The sequence below is a fragment of the Harmonia axyridis genome, chromosome 7 (genome assembly GCF_914767665.1).
Source record: "Harmonia axyridis chromosome 7, icHarAxyr1.1, whole genome shotgun sequence".
Taxonomy (NCBI): domain Eukaryota; kingdom Metazoa; phylum Arthropoda; class Insecta; order Coleoptera; family Coccinellidae; genus Harmonia; species Harmonia axyridis.
Window position 1 is genome coordinate 21,351,708 of NC_059507.1, and position 18,287 is coordinate 21,369,994.

The 18,287-nt window shown below is 34.3% G+C and overlaps 2 protein-coding genes across 4 annotated transcripts; one reads left to right on the top strand and one right to left on the bottom strand.

The window, feature by feature from the left end:
- Window positions 1-787: 787 nt before the first annotated feature.
- On the bottom strand, window positions 788-3,017 carry LOC123685419 (mitochondrial ribonuclease P catalytic subunit). Of its 3 annotated transcripts, none has more exons than XM_045625108.1 (6): window positions 2,550-3,004; window positions 2,245-2,478; window positions 1,932-2,145; window positions 1,612-1,864; window positions 1,219-1,551; window positions 788-1,161 (listed from the first exon to the last, which is right to left on the bottom strand). In XM_045625108.1, exons 1-6 carry the CDS (start codon window positions 2,926-2,928, stop codon window positions 1,030-1,032), a joined length of 1,545 nt encoding a protein of 514 aa, XP_045481064.1. In that variant the 5' UTR covers window positions 2,929-3,004; the 3' UTR covers window positions 788-1,029. The 3 variants fall into 3 exon arrangements, with proteins under 3 accessions (XP_045481064.1, XP_045481063.1, XP_045481065.1); XM_045625107.1 differs by having other exon boundaries at window positions 789-1,161; window positions 2,245-2,468; window positions 2,525-3,017; XM_045625109.1 differs by having other exon boundaries at window positions 790-1,161; window positions 2,245-2,468; window positions 2,550-2,690.
- A 1,441-nt stretch (window positions 3,018-4,458) lies between these two features.
- LOC123685421 (lipase 3-like) lies at window positions 4,459-18,229 on the top strand. The gene is made up of 7 exons (XM_045625110.1): window positions 4,459-4,657; window positions 5,734-6,053; window positions 9,429-9,675; window positions 15,816-15,974; window positions 17,417-17,504; window positions 17,565-17,707; window positions 17,773-18,229. Exons 1-7 carry the CDS (start codon window positions 4,526-4,528, stop codon window positions 17,920-17,922), a joined length of 1,239 nt encoding a protein of 412 aa, XP_045481066.1. The 5' UTR covers window positions 4,459-4,525; the 3' UTR covers window positions 17,923-18,229.
- The last annotated feature ends 58 nt before the right edge of the window (window positions 18,230-18,287 follow it).

Below are 18,287 nucleotides of genomic sequence, written 5' to 3' on the forward strand. Positions count from 1 at the left end.
AGTTATGGTGATTCTTATTGGAATTTCTTTCTGGTCAAATATTGTACATGAATATCTCTCTAGAACTAAAATGGACTCTAGTAACAGTACAGGTTAAAAAACTTGCTGAATGTTTATAATAATATAGGTATAAATTTACAAGATGAACAAACAAAGACAACAAATTTTATCACCATATGACGAAATCCAATGGTAGCATTGGAATTTTATGGTAAGCATACCAGTATACTACATGAAATTTGTAGAGCCTTTGTTTGGGCATCTTATTAGAAATCGATAATATATAGTATGTTTTATGATGAGAAAATTTTGCAAATTTCCATTTACAAAATTTAACAAACTGTTTTTTATACACACCATAACACATTTCAGGTATACTATTTGAGAAATTAACTCATGTATTATATATGAACAAAAATAAATTTCAATAGGACTCACCATATCTTTGTAAAATCAAATATTCTGAGTGAAATAATAAAAAAAAAACTTGTCTTGCTAAATATCTCGAAAATCGTAAATATTTTAGAAGTAAGAGTATCTTGAATTTTTTATGTAGAAACCAAAAAACTTAGAAAAAAACGATTTTCCATTGAATAAACAAAGTTGGGATCCATCTAGGAAAAACTGAACACTATGTGACTGAAAAATTACACTTAAGCAGAAAATTAATAATTCAGCTGGAAATCGAGATGTTTCAGATTTAAATCGTTGGAGAACGAATAATTTTTGTAATTAAAAACGACCCCTTTTCAATCATTTGGATATTCTATAAGATAGGAGGAAAAAATAAAACATTATATAAAATTGGTAGTGCTCTTAAAATTATTCGTCTGTTGTTTAATACATATAAGTTATTCTTTTATTGTTTAATGCATATAAACGAAATGTTTTTTTATTGTAAAGTTTTATACATATACAATATTATAATCTTTGAAATTAGCTTATTGTAGCATATAAAATCCTTAGACATCCAATTATTTATTGATTGAATTCAAAAAATTTTTCATTTCGAAAATATACTGCTTACATTCAAGGTTTTCTTATACACAGCCACTTATCAGCATTTTTATTGATGTCCTCAGTTTGATCCTCCACAACTCTCAATGGTATATGTAAATGTTTATTGTTATGTTGTACAATTCTCGTATATGGTCGAGGATACTACAAAAATTGATTCATCAATTAAAATGGAATGAAAAGATAGTGCTGACTACGTACTTTAAAAAATACTTTCCCGTCATTTCTGACAAAGGATAATTGCAACAGGCTCTGTTCTAACCACCTAGAAAACATTATTTTATCCTTAGGATCCTTCAATAAAAAGAGATGACTTCTCATCAAATCTCTGCTCAATATTGTGGAATTTTTTCCACAATGTAAAGCACAGTAGAGTAAGTAAGGATCGTCAAGAGATAGATTTTCCGTTAAAAATAAATCGGCATTCCTTTTAACGTAACCCCATTCCTTTTTTGGCCATGATTCCATATGTTTCCTTCCAAGAACCACTACTTTTTTGTTTCTCTCAACAAAATGCGCAACAACATGTGCTAACTGGAAAAATCTTTCATGAAATTTCAACAGAAACACTACAAAATTCACATCAAAACTTACAAGGGTTGCATACACTTTAGTAGTTTGATTAGTTCCACAAACATAGGCAATATTAAGTCCATCTATAATAACATCAACATTATTCAAAGTCTTGAGGAATTTTTGAAATCTAGATAATTCTGCTGGTGTTGTTTTGCTGAATATATTTTTTCCAACAATAACATTTTCAAGAATTTTTTTCTTCAAATTTTCAAATACATCATCGCTAATATTTGCAACTTCAAGTTTCTGTTTACAATTTCCACAAAAGCCACTGAAATAAATAACATTTTGATACAAATATCTTTCTATCATCAGGATGCATTTTTTTACTTACTTACTTGTTATTTACAATTGAATGTTCATAAGAAAGTCCGGAATTATCTAACACTTTACAGAGTTCCAATGATATATTATCAGTTAAAATGATATTATTGTCAGAACACATTTTAAGGAGTTTATCTAGATGTAGTAAGATTTCTTTTCCCCCAGATAACTTTTTCAACTTTTCAAAATATGCTTTGAACATGTTAGCATGGGGTTGTTTCTGTTCAGCTAAAAAATATTAATTTTAAACATTTGGATTATCTAATTATTATAATTAAAGATATATTATCTCAGTTGATTGTTTTTATCTTTTTAAATATTACTCACCGAACATATCCCTTAAAAGAGTAAATGCAGTTTCCTCTTCATCATTTAAGAAAGCTCCTGCTATTACAGCACTATAGACAGTACCACTTGGACTTTCAATTTTTTTCAAATCATCCAATAAAGTTATGCAATGTTTCCAATTAGCAGTTACTGATAAAGCTAATATAGAATTTTCTAGTGAAGTACAATCCAAAATAGTTGATTTTTGTTTCAAATTATTGTACCTACAATATTCTTTCATTAATTTTTTCAAGCATTAATACAAGGTTCAGTAACTGACAGTTGTATTATTAACTGTTGCTCACTTGTTGAAAGATTTCCATCATTATATCGTTTATAAAAGTATATCAGAAACTGCTGATTAATCAGAAATAAATTCAATTTATTCTTAGTATCTTCATCAAGAAATTGTATATACTTGAGGGCAGTACTGAACTGTTTGTTATTTATGAAATGTATAAGTAAGTTACGATCAATATTTTCTGTTGAAAACGCTTCTACATTATTCAGTATTGTGTTTTTCAAACTAGCTACATCCTGAGTACTTTCTATTACAGGGTCAGAAATAAATTGTCCCAAACGTTTTTCGTTCTGCATTTTTTTAAATGCAGCTCTTCGTGAATATCTTAAAAGTCCCATTGCATTAATGTGCCGTAATGGTATAAATAATCTGGATAGGAACATTCTATCAAGGGGATAGTATTAATCAAAAATATATGTAAGATGTAAGTAAAAACAAGTAATTCACTAGGGTAAGGTTATGTTGTTTAGTATATAACCTATAAAAATAGTCTACCATAGAAATTATAGATAATGCACAGAATATTAAAATCTATTCGGGTATGTACCAAATTTATGGCATGCATCAATTTCATGTTGATTTATAATTTAGCTGAAAAAGAGTTTGAGTGGTCGTTTATTGAACAAATAGATCTTTCATTCCATCACTACTTCGGTTTTTTCGAATTTTGAACAGGAAATGGTCTAAAACTAACACGAAAATGAATATTGTTGCATCAATTCAAATTTACATTCTGGGTAATACCTCGAGAGGAAGAGAGTTCGATTCCCCCACAGAGATTCATTGAAATTATAGCGAATTTTTTTTGCTTTTTGATAATTTTGTACTACCATCTGGAATGCTTCGACAATGCAATTTCAAAATTTTGCCCCTCATAGCCCAACCAGTTGTTTTTTTCAATTATGTTAGAGAACCGGAGGAGAAATTTAGATGACCGTTATACCCGCCACTCACGAGGCGTTTTTTCGAGCGTTTGGAAGCAGGCGTCGAAGAGATTCAAATTTCCAGTCGAGTTGAAATTTTTTTTTCGCTGTAGGCATGTAGTTACAATAAAATTTTTGTTCGACTTAAAAAAAAAAAATTCACAGAAATTCTTAGAAAAATGAGTTGATTCAGAAAATGAAATTCAATTTGATAACCGAGGAAAAAAAATCAAACTTTGCAGGTTTTCCGCCATTTTGATCTCCCACATAACCCCCCTTATCTTACCTAGCCATCACCAAAAAAAAAGAAAGCACTTGCTCCGATGTTAATACAGAACTCATTGAGATTACAAACATGTGTTCCGTTGAAAGTATTTAGCATTTAACAGTAGCTACTTTTGAATGCAAAATGGTAGGAATTTTCCATGAGCCAATGTGTAAACATTGGCATCCAAATAATTCGAAAATATTGTTTTTCATCTTTGTGAAATGCATAATGACTTTATCCCTCTTTCAATGAGCGTAATATGGAATTCTGTTCATATTGGTTGAGCTGTCATGTGTTATTTATTATACAGGCGGCTTAATAAAGGAGGTTTTTCAAGGATGAAATTTGAAAAGGCGGCCAGCAAACTTGGCCGAATTGCCGCCCCTCAAATTGAGGCGCCTGATACGATCGCTTCCCTGTTTCACCCCTGCTGATAATTTCGTTACATGAATGAACGAGCGCTTAAAAGCTAATAATAAGAATTAAAATAATTCCTGGAGCTAAATCAAGGCTGTTTTAACTTTTCTTCAATCCATATTCATTATTTACACTGAGCGAATTTTTTTAAGTGTCATCGTGAAAATACTTTATATCAGAAGCAAATTTGATATTTCTGTCCTCTCAATAGAGCACTTGATTTAATCTTAGATCTAATTTTAATTGAAACAATCATCGATGAAACATCTGATAACATCCCTGAATATCTTTGCACATATTTACTCGAACTATAAATGATTTCTTGATGGTGTACGCGCACATTTGAGAAATTTCGTTGTGAATATATAATTTATGATGTCTGTTTACTTTTTTTTTGCTTGTTTAGTTTTCGTTGTACTGAGATTCGATGCAAATGCTGAATCTTTCAATAATCCTGAAAATAAAATCAGTTATTATCTGCATCCTGATGCAGGGCTAAATATTGTAAGTATGGTATTTTCCTACACTAAAAAAAATCGAGTCGAAAATGTGTTGAGTTTAACCTTATTTCATTATTCACGTTTTCATGTATAATTATTTTTCATGCTTTCTTTAGCTTTGTTTGATTACAGGTATTTGAAAGTTTTCCCTCATAAAATTCAGGCTGATTTCTTTGTATTTGTAAATGTCTCGAAATTAGTGTTTCCTACAACTGCTATGGAAAGTAGATAGCTTACTCAATTTCGAAACTTTGTACCTATTGCTCATACTGTGAGAAATATTATTCCACACGGCACTTTGCCCACACCTCGCTTGGTAGACCAATGAAATTGGGCTTTTGATAGTCGTTTCTATGAAACAAAAGAAACAAAGAAATGAACAGATAATGTCAACAAGGCCATTTTGATTTGAATCAAGTCCATTACTTGAATTATTGAAATTTGTGCAGCTGTAGGAAATAGTATATTGTGCAACAAGTGGAGAAAGTCCAACTTTTCTCGCGAGTGTGGAAGTTAGTGGCACGAGCCTGAAAGGCGAGTGCCGCAAACACACGATCGAGAAAAGGACTTTCCGACTTTCTCCACATGTTGTACACTACACTTTTCCTACAACTGCACAAATTTCAATAATTCAAGTAATGGACTTGATTCAAATCAAAATGGCCTTCGTTAAAAGTATGTGATAATTCATTGCGTTTCCATAGAAAAAACTCAAAAGCCCAATTAAATAATTGTGTGAAATAATATTTCCCACAGTATAAGCAATACATGGTTTTGAAATTGAGTAAGCTGTGAAGAATACGCTACTTTCCATAGCAGTCTTAGGAAAAAGGACTTTTCCTAAAATTGGGCTTTTGAGTCGTTTCTATGGAAACGCAATAAATTAGCACATCAATGATCGAAGGCCATTTTGATTTGAATCAAGTCCATTACTTGAATTATTGAAATTTGTGCAGTTGTATGAAAAGTATAGTGTGAAACATGTGGAGAAAGTCCTTTTCTCGCTCGTGTGTTTGCGACACTCGCGAGAAAAGTTGGACTTTCCACACTTAGGTATTGAACAATATATTTTTTTCTTAGAGTCAACTGTTGGAAAAGTATGGATATCCTTTAGAAACCCACGTGATACAAACAGAAGATGGATACCTACTTAGTGTCCACAGAATAGCTAATGGACATCAATATTACTCAAATTCCCCTAAAGTTCCTGTGCTTTTGGTCCATGGATTGATGAGCCAATCTACAGACTTTGTTAATGCTGGACCAGGTAGAAGTCTTAGCTATTTATTGGCCGACGAAGGGTATGACGTGTGGTTATTGAACTGTAGAGGTAATACACATTCAAGACGTCATATCACTTTGGACCCCGATAAGGATAAATCAAAATTTTGGGATTTCAGGTGATAATTTTTGAGTGCTCGTTCACATAATAGATCACATAAATTCATCAAGATGTCTAAGTTTTTCGAGTTTTGAACCGGAAATGATCTCAAATGATAAGGTTTGATCCGTAGATGACTAAGCCGTCCACAAATTTGGTTTTGTCTGTTGTACTGAAGTTTGGTTTTTTTGTTAATTTCAAAATTGCAGATTCGGTTGTGATGAAAATTTTCATTTGAATGATATGATAGCTAATTTGATTTTTCGTGCAAAATTTCATGCTCATAGGGTAACCAGAACTATATGTATAAAATTCAAGATTATGGAAAAAGGTCAACCAATAATTCCATGTCCATAGAATAGTCGGTACTGAGACTTCGGGTGTTGATAGGAAATGCTAATTTCAGTCTCCGACACGACAAGGGTGAATTTCTTTTTTTTTTTTTGGGGGGGGGGGAGTAATCGAAAAAATTTTTTTTGACGACACTGTTTATTTATATCTATAATGTGAGAAAAATATGTTTGATAATGAAGTTCGAACCAAATTACTCGAAATATTTTTTTTATTACCAATTCGATTGTTCTTATCTTATACTGTGTGTTCCTGAGTTTGAGATATTTCTTGGATAATTTTAAAAATAAAATAGGGGTGATTACTCCCAGTACCCCCCCACCCCCATTTCTACGCCCTTGGTGTCTCCGAGCGGAATTTCAAGCTGATTTCATCGCTAGAGCCGTAGAAAATTCTAGAAAAGTACTGCAAAAAACAAGTTAATACTGAATATTTCCGTAATTACAAATCCGATCGGGTTGAGATTTCGACAATATACAGGGTATTCTTTAATGGAGGTACAAAGGTAAATAACAGATTCCTTGGGTAATCTTTAGAAAATAGTCCTATATAATCGTAATCGCTTCGTTTTCGAGCTACATGGTGTTTCTTGTAAACCTACTTTTTCTGATGATTATATCAGTTTATCGAATCTATTAATTTTCGCTACAGAAATATTGTGTAAATAAATACCAAAACTGATAATTAATTTATTCATCATAGCTTACTAACTGGATTCTCATAATAATTTGGATTTTCCTGAGGATAAATGAAGGATTGTTTCAAATTTTTTTCTCGAAATCGGTAGCAGATGTGACAAAACTAGAAGAAACCAAAAAGTGTAGTACTCGACCAAATATTCTTTTTAATTTTTATACTACAAGTACTCCATTAAAAAAAATTCTGGACGAAAAAAGCGGGTACTGTTCCACAAAAAAATATCACCATGGAGATTTGAATTCAAAATTAGCATATTACACATGGGCGCCCGCAGGGAGGGGCCAGGGGGGGCCATGGCCCCCCCTGAGATTTTGATTGCCTCATTTTTCAGCACAAGACCCTCGTCACCCTCAATATTATTTTCTCAATCCAAAGGGAAAAAAGGAAAGTAATGGATTGGCAGCAATTTTCCGGTTTTCAATGTAATTACATACTATACATATAACAATAATCGGCAGAGGTATTTTTTTAATCGAAAACTTTTTTAGGCGCGTTGAGCACTTCTTGGGTGAAGAAAAATCATGGAACCGAAAGCACTCCATGCGTGTCCATTTGTTTATAAATTCATCTTATATATACTCTCCATGCGTGTCGGCAATCGGCATTTTCTTTGAACGTCACCAGATGATCGTTTTATGGGCGGCTTCTTTTTAGGCGCTTTCTTTGATGTGGGTTTCTTCATGCGGCTTCTCTCATATTTCAATAATAACTGTCCATTCTCCGATCAAGATATTTTTTTTCTCGAGAAGAAGTAGGAATGGAGGGGATAAATATAGAATTTTTTCATTTGTATTTCTATTCTAGACAAACCACGTTGAGAGTGTGTTCAGAGAGTATTTTTAATGTCTGTGACTTCATATTACGTTATTATAGATAAGTTCTATAAATAATTACAAAGCTGATTTTTCAGTTAGGCGCCTTTCGGCAGTGCCCAAAGACTGCTCCGTTCCTTGTTTTTTTTTGTTTGTTGAGAGTCATTTTTACTTATGTTCATGTTTTTATGATAGATTTACCCTTGGAAATATGGATATTCGGAAATTTTTCGAAAGGAAATCAATTGCCGATGACAATTGCAATCAGCCTCCTAAAAATATTAAGCTTTATATACAAATGGCGGCTCATTCCTCCAGTACTAATAAAGAAGCAATACAAAAAAAAGGAATATAGCGAAATTCAACATGCGGGCTTGAATTTTCCCAAATTTTGCGGTGGACTTTGGACAATCAACAGATATTGGAAATTTTATAGCTTTCTCATCTATTCAAAACAAACAAAAATATGATTTACTAAGAATGCCATATAAGCCACCAGCAACTTCTTATTTTAGACAAGATGTTGGACCAAATGAAAGACCATTTATTTATAAATGGCTGGATCAATATGAATGGATGGTTTATTCCAGAGCCCTTAAAGGTGCACTGTGTAAATACTGTGTAATATTTCCATCATCTGTGATCCATGGTAGTACTTTAGGCGCATTCATAAAAAGACCATACATAAAATACAAAGATTTACACATGCAGGCAAAAATTATGCTAGTTCCGCTTGGCATAAGGATTCAACTGTCCGTGCTAAAAATTTTATTGATGTGCTATCAAATGAAAAACCTGACATATTGTCTTCAATAGATGAAGGTAAGAAAAAAAGTATTGCAGAAAATAGACAAAAAAATTTACCGATTATAAAAACAATAGTTTTTTGTGGAACTCACGATATACCTATACGAAAGAGCAACAAGAACTCTGGCAATTCTAGTGATCTTTTGAAATTCAGAATAGACGCTGGTGATAAATATAAATACAGAAATAGAAAGAAACGGAATACTGATGTCGCTTACGACAATCAGGGACGCCTTATCGTTTTTCAATAATTTTCATTTTGCCCCCCCTGAGAAAAATTTCTGCGGGCCCCCATGATATTACATGATCAAAAATTTAAATTGGACTATCAGTGCCAAATTTAAGTTGAATATCTTGTAAAGGGAAGGTGCTTTGAGAGAAAAACTTGAACTTCAAAACAAAGTGTTTGCGGGACTTTTTTGTAAATTGATGCGATGAATTTGTCATTTTCGTTTGAGCCTGCAATTTAGGAACAATTTCTATATACTGATGGATAAAGAAAAAAATCATTTCAAGCTTCTTAGAAACTTGCATTTTTTGATAGCTTCATCAGAACCATAGACAATTTTATTTCGGCTGAAATGCCGAGTCTTCTTGTCACGATCTCGACACCCAACGAAAATTTGAAATTTCCTTTGAAAATTAAGTTGAAGAGATTTTTCTTCAAAGGAATAAGACTTCTAATGTCATTGAGTATAAATCAAGATAGCCATGATTTTTTTTAGTTGGCATGAGATGGGAAAATACGATTTACCAAATACTATTGACTACATATTGAATGCTACCAATCAGGAGAGTCTGTTTTACATCGGACACTCCCAAGGTACGACAACATTCTTCGTGATGGCTTCCTTGCTGCCAGAATACAATAAAAAAATAAGACACGCTTCTCTGCTTGGACCTGCAGCACTATTCTCTAATAACATGGATATTAAATATAGGACAATGGCAAAGTTTCACAAGGAACTCAAGGTGCTAAATGAATGACATTCTACTAGGAATTACACAATTTAAAATGGTTATAATGACGTCACTGTGAATTATATTTGACATTTCTTACGTCATTTATGTTCAGTAGGTTGAGCGGTTCAAACGTGGAAAGATATACGCTTCAACAACGTTTAAAAATTGTTAAAATGGTGTATCAAAGTCAGTGCTCATTTAGTCATTTGTGAATACTGAGAATACACTGGTGGGCAGAAATAACGGGTCGTTTGTTCAAATACATTTCTTACTTAAAATTTTCATGAGAATTTGTCATGAACGGGTTGTTCAGAGTATGTTGACCAACGTTCACTTATCTCCGGTTGAGATGTTCTTTTAACCCCTGGAAGAGCGGCTTTCCAGAGGTCTCGGAGAATTAATAATTATATAAGTTCACAAAGATGTTATGTGTGAGTCCGGCCTGTCGCTTCAATGGACAGGTCTTTTTAGTTGACTTTCTTTCTCTAGGGACAGGATTAGTTTACTGGGTCAATAAAAGTCGATTTAAATTTTAAGACCAAATATAATAAAGAAAAATAAGAAATATCCAAAATTACAATATCCCCGAAATTTCTATGTTGACTCAACGGCCAAAACTTTATGAAAAAACAAAAAATGTCTCAAATAATCTGTTATTCAAACAAAAGAAACAAAATACCAACTTTGAACTTGGGAGAATCGGGACTACTCAAATAAACTTATTTTCATCGAAAAAGCATTCAAAAATCAACAAATAAAAATAAAAATTAAATAGCCAAAAGACTTGCCCTTATCCCGCGATGCTAGGTGAGTATTTTAGGCCCAGCCTAAACCTAGTTTTAATTTCTTCAAACTGTTCACTCGAAACGTGTAATTCCTTTTATAATAACTTCACTCCCGATCCGCGAATTCCGATCTAATCTAATTTATACCAAAACGAACTCTAAACTTTATCCCAAAAAAAATAATCCCTGTTTTTCTATTTCTGACCTAATTCTTCCTTTCTCAGAGCCAAAACAATCCCTTTTCTTGAATACTTAAAATCTCGAAAACTCACTCATATACCAATTTACCGTCTATTTAACTTATCCTCATCAAATATTACTCTGATATTGAAAAGAAATTGTTTTGCGGTTTCGCGACCGACGTTCGAATTCTCAACCCTTCTCAATAAGAGACCCTAAGCGATACTGATCTAAAAACTTCAATCTCAACAAAATCGCAACATCGTACTTATCTAAGACCGCCCCAACAATTCCCCAAGATACCATGCCAATTAGATCATTGGTTAGAAAATTTTTATCCTTTTTCAATAAGAGACCCTACCTCTACTTCAAACTAAATTTTTCTGTCGATTTCAGCAAGAAACATACTTCGACTTTGCCTAACGACCTTTTTGCTGTGTCATTTGAGAACGACCCTGACGGTTTTTCGCATGTATCGAACTCAGATAAGTCAAGATTTTCCCATATCTAAATTATTTTTCTTATCCGTAAAAAATATATCGATTTCACCAAGGCAGTGAGACGATAACTAAGAAAAGCATTGATTGAATAATAAAACATCCTTATTCTAGGATAAGATCAGTTTACACAAGTCACGATCGCTCTTTTGAATTTAACGTCCATCTTTCTGAATAATAATTCCAATAATTTCAAAAATTTCCAATAATTTCCGATTTACTACAAATTTTCCATATAGTAACAAAAAGAAAATTGCCCTAAGAGGAATGAAACTTTTTATTCATTTTATACAAAAATAATAGGCTTTTTTTTAATAAATCAAAAACTTCGAAATTGAAAAACTGAGACTGAAAATGTCAGTATCAGAATGAAGTATGACCTCCCCTAGCTCTGATTATAGCTTTCAAATATTCGAATATTCTCTTATGGAATATTCTCCCATCCATGACGGAGGGCTTCACGGAGCTGTTGTAAATTATTGGTCGATGATTGACTCACCTTCCCTGTTGTTCTCATAGATGTCCGATGGGATTCAAGTCAAGACTTCGTGCTGGCCAGTTGAACCTTCCAACCTCATTCAAGTACGCTGTCACTATTCCAGCAATATGTGGACTTGCATTTGACAGGCATTAAAATTCCCTCTCTCCCAGTAATGGTATATAAGGTACAACATGGTCCACAAGAATTTCCTGGCAGATTTTCAAAGACCAAATGACGACAAATATGGGTCTGATTAAACTCATATATGACTCCAAGTAACTGAACTCAGCCGTCGAGTCCTTAACGAAGATCTTCAAAACGTCATTAATCGCTTCAACACGAATTTCTTCTTTGCCTAGTCAGAAGAACTTGATCCCAGAGGATATCAAGGACTGAGGACCGTCAAGAGTTCAATCAGCTCGACGCTAGAGTCAAGGAAGCTCTCAGAAAGGTCCGGAATGATCGTTGGGAATAGACAATAATCTCTTTTTCCAAAGAAGACAACAGTGTTTGGTGGATGGCCAAAGCACTGCGCTCAGATAGGAAACTAACCCCACCGATTCACGGTCTACAAGGAATGGTATACAGTCCAGAAAAAAAGGATGAAGCTTTCACAGATAACCTCGAAAGCCAATGCAGCCCTAATTACAACTATGTGGATTTGGACCACATCGAGGACGCAGCCGCAAAGTGAGAAAAGACTTGAAAAAGGAATCAACGGAAGCAGTTGGTTTTGCAACCGTTCAGGAAATCCAGAACACTATTATGTCGAGTAAAGTGAAAACGGTACCAGGACCGGACGGCATCACTAACTTGACGTTGCGAAACCTCCCTCGAAAACCTTAGAAGCATTGATGAATATAGTCAATGCTACGCTACGACTAAGGTACTTTCCAAAGGAATGGGAGAAAGCCAATGTGGTCTCAATCCACAATCAATCAATCCTCTCGTGCATAGGGAAGGTTACGGAAGCAGTCATTCTGAAAAGATTAAAGACAATAACGGAAGGAAAGAAGATCATACATTTAGAACAGTTCGGTTTTCAAAACCAACATTCTACTGTGCAACAAGTGCTCCGAGTAGTGGAACAAATCATGGATGGGTATAACCCATAGACGTATCAAATAAGTCTATGGTATAACCGCAAACAAGTCACAGGGGCTGTGTTCTTGGATGTGGACAAAGCGTTTGATAAAATATGGCACAAAGGACTGTTATACAAACTGCTTGCGTCTGGTTTCCCACTCTCCATAGTCCAACTTCTTACCTGCATTCTCGCAAGTTCTCGCCAGATTTGACAGAGTATTGTCTTCAGAAAGGTATTTTTCAGCCGGAGTCCCGCAAGGATCTCTGCTATCTCCATTATTGTTCACAATATATGTATCCGACATGCCAAAAACGGAGAAAACCTCCAAGGCACTGTACGATGACGATACCGCCATTCTTGCTAGTTCGTGGTGTCCCAAAATGGTAACGAAGTACCTGCAAGTAGCCATCTACAGACTTCAATCTTGGTTTGCTCGATGGAGAATTGAAGTAAACCCTGAGAAGAGCGAAGCCGTTCTTTTCAGCCGAAAGAAAAAAGATCCCCAAGGATACGTCGTAATGTTCGGTAGGAGGATCGAATGGAAAAACGAGGCCAAGTATATGGGAGAAACTCACTTGCCGCGTTACAACCGCTACTTTGCAAAAACAGCAAAATGTCTCTTTCCAACAAGCTTCTTCTCTTTAAGTCCACCATTCGGCAAGTCATGTCTTACGCATGCCCGGCTTGGGGAGACGCCGCAAAGACGCATCTGCAGAGACTTCAAGTCGTGCAGAATACGATCCTGAGACGAGCCATAAATGAACCATGAATTGTCAGCAACGTACGGATACATGAAGACCTGCAAATACCATTCCTAGATAACCATCTAAAAGACCAGAGCGTGAAGACCTTCAGTAGGATGAAAAATCACGCAAACCCCCTTATAAGCAAGGCTTGTGACTATAATGAAAAAGCCCCTAAGAAACACAAAAGACCGAAGATGGCACTTCCCTAGGAAGTGTGTGTCAAGGCCAAACTTACACTGGCACAGAGATTGTATAATGATTACACAAATCTTCTGAGTGGCATATTACCACCTGCTAGAGAAGATCAAAATAGCTCACCAGAGGTGAATTATATTGAGATTGAGCAGTAAAAGGCTAATAGCCTAACTGCAAAAGAGAAAGAAGTTCTAAGAATTGCCTCTACCTACCTTATTGCTGTTAAAAAGCTATTTATAAAAACCAACTCTCTGTGCGACCTCCTAAAGACACACTTCCTCAAACCATAAGAGATCCTCTAGACGTCTATAAATGCGTCTATGACTATCAGCACCTCGAATGCTAAAACTAATATCAGGGCCAACTCAGCTTCTATCCAAGAAAAAAGATGATTTCGTCGTGCAAATTGATGACGCACAATTAGATGCTCTCTGAGAAGTTCTGGATTTGATTCTGATTCACTTATGTTACCTACCTGACGTACCTCCATCAAACGATTTAGAACATCAACGGCAGTAAGATGGCGATTTCGAAGACTTGTGAAAACCATAAATCAGTCATCCCTCAACGATGTGCACCGTTCTCTTCCAGATCCAGGTCTTCTGTTCAGCCTGCCTGCCTCCTGATGCCTTGTCAATATTCTCTCGAATGTGGATAGGCTAGCATTCATTCTTCTAGCAACATATCTCTGGCTCAGCTCATTTTCAATAAGTGCCATTATTCTTGCCCAATCTTCAACTGGAAAACTCATTTTATGAAATGTTTCATTCAGAGAGTGGTTAACAAAATTTTCAATAACCAATGTTGAACGTAACTGATAAACGATGAATCGTGAATAATTATTCGAACATGGCTTCTTTTATCGAGTTTTTCAGCCTATATGTCTATAACAGTCGGGCATACTTAGTTGTTTTTCTAATGAAAGATAGATGAAGAACAAATTATTATTGAATCAATTGGAACATGTAAGTATATTGGAAAAAAGAGTGTAAAATCTTAGAGAATCTTTTCTTTGGCTCGTCAGTGTATTTAAGAAGAATTAGTTAATGGACTCATAATTCGCCGTATTCAAGACATGTTTGAAAGTGAATTTTGTGTACGAGATACAAGAGTACCAATGCCAATTACTGAGCAGTACTCGGTACCACTTTCAACTTTGTCTAGAATACGATGAAATGATGAATAATGAGTCGATTAACTGAATAATGTCGTCCATGAAATATTCCCAAATTTCTCTCAGTATTCACAAATGAGCAATGAATAAAAAAATGTTTCTAAACGATGTTTAAGCATGTATATTTCCATCCTTAAATGACATAACCCACTGAACATAAATGACTGAAGAAATGTCAAAAAATAATACACCATTATAACTATTTCAAATATATAATTTCTATTGGAAACTCCTATATTATAAGATGAAGTAAAAAGAAAACGATTATTTTTGCAGGAAAAAAAGCTTTAATTACCATAATTAAAATGATCCGATTGATGTCAAATATGGGCCGTTTGGTTCGATAACTTGTTGCCATTATAAAGGTAATATCATTACGCCTCTCTTTTAGAAGCCTTCCCTATTGGAAAAAAAAAATTCAGAATTGAGAAGAGGCAGTTTCTGGGTGGTTGCTTCCTTCAGCTTGGTTACCGTTTCCACCGGCTAACCGCGTTTCGAATATGACCGTTTTCGCTTGACGTTGTTGTAAGTGATCCACTTTTCACCAACCGCTTCAAAAAATGGGTCGATTTTGTTGCGATTCAGCAGCGATTCGCAGATGGAAATTCGGTCCATGAGGTATTTTGCGTTAACTCCTGTGGTACCCATACATCGAGCTACTTCTTGAGACCAGCCTTATGCAAATGGTTCCAAACGGTTTTTTGTGGAATCTTCGACTCTTAGGAAATCGAAAGAGTGCTTATATGACGACAATGTACCTATATGCGTTTTTTTCTTTGCTAGAACCATCTTCGACTCGCGTTCAAACAAAACTGTCAGGAAAGTTTTTGTAGTACGAAATCTCATTTTCCTAACGCCATCTCTTAGAACCCGAACGGACGTACACAACGCGAGATACAGATAACTAAAGCCACCTATTGGAAAAATAATGGATTTCTTTTTACTACACTTAATATTCGATCTTATTAATTTTTCTTATTGTTTTATTAATATTTTAATTTCAGCTAGCCTCTTTGATTTTCAATGTCCATGAATTTTTGCGCCATAGTGAATTTTATTTGGATGTGGTGAAAACTTTATGCCTCGAAGGACAGGAGACTTACGACTTGTGCAAGGCTTTGTATACAATTGGAGCTGGTTATTCTCCAACTGAGTTTAATATGGTAATTTGTTTTATTACTTACGCATAGAAGACAAGTTGCATGAAATACTTAAATTAATCTATAATCTATGCATAAAATTTATGTATTATAAGCATTTGTGAATTTTGATTAATGATAATATGTAAGTAGATAGCGCGTGAAGGGAGAGGAATCGACTAAGCTTGGCGCATAGATGATACCTCCAGTGCTACACCATTTTTTCTAGTTAATACCAAGCTTCAAAAGGTGCCTGTCAAAATTTCGCAATATTGAAGATTAAGTAATGCTACATATGTTGTTTGAAAAATGGATAAAAATGAGTTGCGTGTATAGTTATGGTAAAAAATACCGTGCAAGCAAAGCAATGGCTTGATACGTGTTAAGGTACGGTTTCCTCGGACAGTTTTCATAGACCACCTCGTCTCGACGACATTATCTAACCAATCGCAATTCTAGCAATCGCTAGACTCCGCTCCATCGCCAACAACGGTTAAAAGGTGGTATGCTGACTTAAAAATTAGGCTCTAATGATGAAGTGATTGCCTTTTTCGAAAGCAAGGACGAATTTTTCCATATGCAATATGCATCAGTCTTGAAGATGACTATGTTGAAGTCTTATTTTCAAGAAAATTTGTGTTTTTACTAATTAGGCTCAAGACTAATTGCGTGACCAGTGAAACGCATGATTTTTGCATCAGGCCATCAGCTGACCGGAGTTACAACATAATTTTATTGGTTCTATATAGGGTGCTTCATTTAAAAGTGTCCACCCTCAATAACTCAACAACGAATCAGAATTTGTGAAAACAACAAAAAACATTTTTGATGACAAGAAACATGATCTGGGATACGAAGTTTGCTTCTACAAGTAACTCCCTGGATCTGGTTGAAACCCCATCAGGAATTTGAATAGGGAAAGTGGGTAGTTTTGTAGCACAAATGTATGCATAGATTCAAATTTATATGAACCTGCAGTTTGTGTTCTATAAGGTGAATATTCACAAAGTTATAGGGTGTTTTTTATGGAATTATGTTACCGATAAAACTAAATGAAACAGAGATGTTCTAATTGATCGTATAATTTATATTGAAAGAAAAATATTTTTAACAAACAGTATTAGTAAAAATTTACTGCAAATCCTTAAAGTGCTCGCCCTTAGATTGCATGCAGCGAAGAAATGTTAAAAGAGGTACCCTGTATATTGAACTAATCAATTCTATTCTATCATTGGTTGATATTCAAATTCTGTCTTTACTGGTCTCAACTCAACCTTTCTCCCTTTAATGTTGGAGTCCGTGCTTCATCCTCTACGATCGACCAAGGGCTCATTTATGTATAATTAGATCATTGATATTGAGTACAAATAACAGAATACAAGTACATAACGTAAATCAATCAATAATGAATGGCTTCTGATGGCTGAATGTTGTGCATTATATATTTGATTATTATTTATTTTCAGACAATATTACCGGTTATAGCTTCCAACTCACCTTCTGGCTTTGCTGTTAAGCAAGGTTTCCATTATTTCCAGTTATTTTTGAATGGAGGTATATAATTTATGTTCTCTGACAAAATAACGTGCATTTTAAAATTAAGAAATCTTTTAGGTCTGTTTAGGCAATATGACTACGGCTCTATTGTGAACTTGGTGAAATATGGTGCATCAAAACCCCCAAATTACAACTTATCTAGCATTTCAGCACCAGTTACTCTTCACTACGCAAAAGAAGATCAATGTGTGGATTATAAGGTGAGATTTAGAAAAAAGCTGATCTTATCGAATTTGGTATTGATTTAAGAATTTTGGCTTTACAGGATGTTGAGATCATAGAAACTTTACTTCCTAATGGTATTAAACGTATGGTTCCAGAAATCCATTTCACTCATCTTGATTTTCTATGGGGTAATAATGTTAAATCTTTGATATATGACTATATGTTGGATGAAATGGAAAAATATCAATAAAAATAAGCAATAAATATTTTGTCTGAACTATTTTATAAAATCAAAGAAAATGTGGGATGTAAAATCGTTTTTTACAAGAGAAAAAGCAGAACACTCAGATAACTTATATTTGCAGCTTCAGGACAAATAAAATAAAGCTTCAAAATGTGTGGTTTATAAGTTCATATGATTGTGAACCATAGAATAATATGACAATGTCCTATAAACCATAGAATAATAAGACAATGTCCTGTAGACCAGAGAATAATTATATCTTTGTTTTTTGTATGTAACACATAGCTAAGAAATTATAATTTTTGATAAATAAGTAGCTTTTTATCCTTATCAGAAACTCCTTATTTCAAATGAATAATAGAGATCGTGAA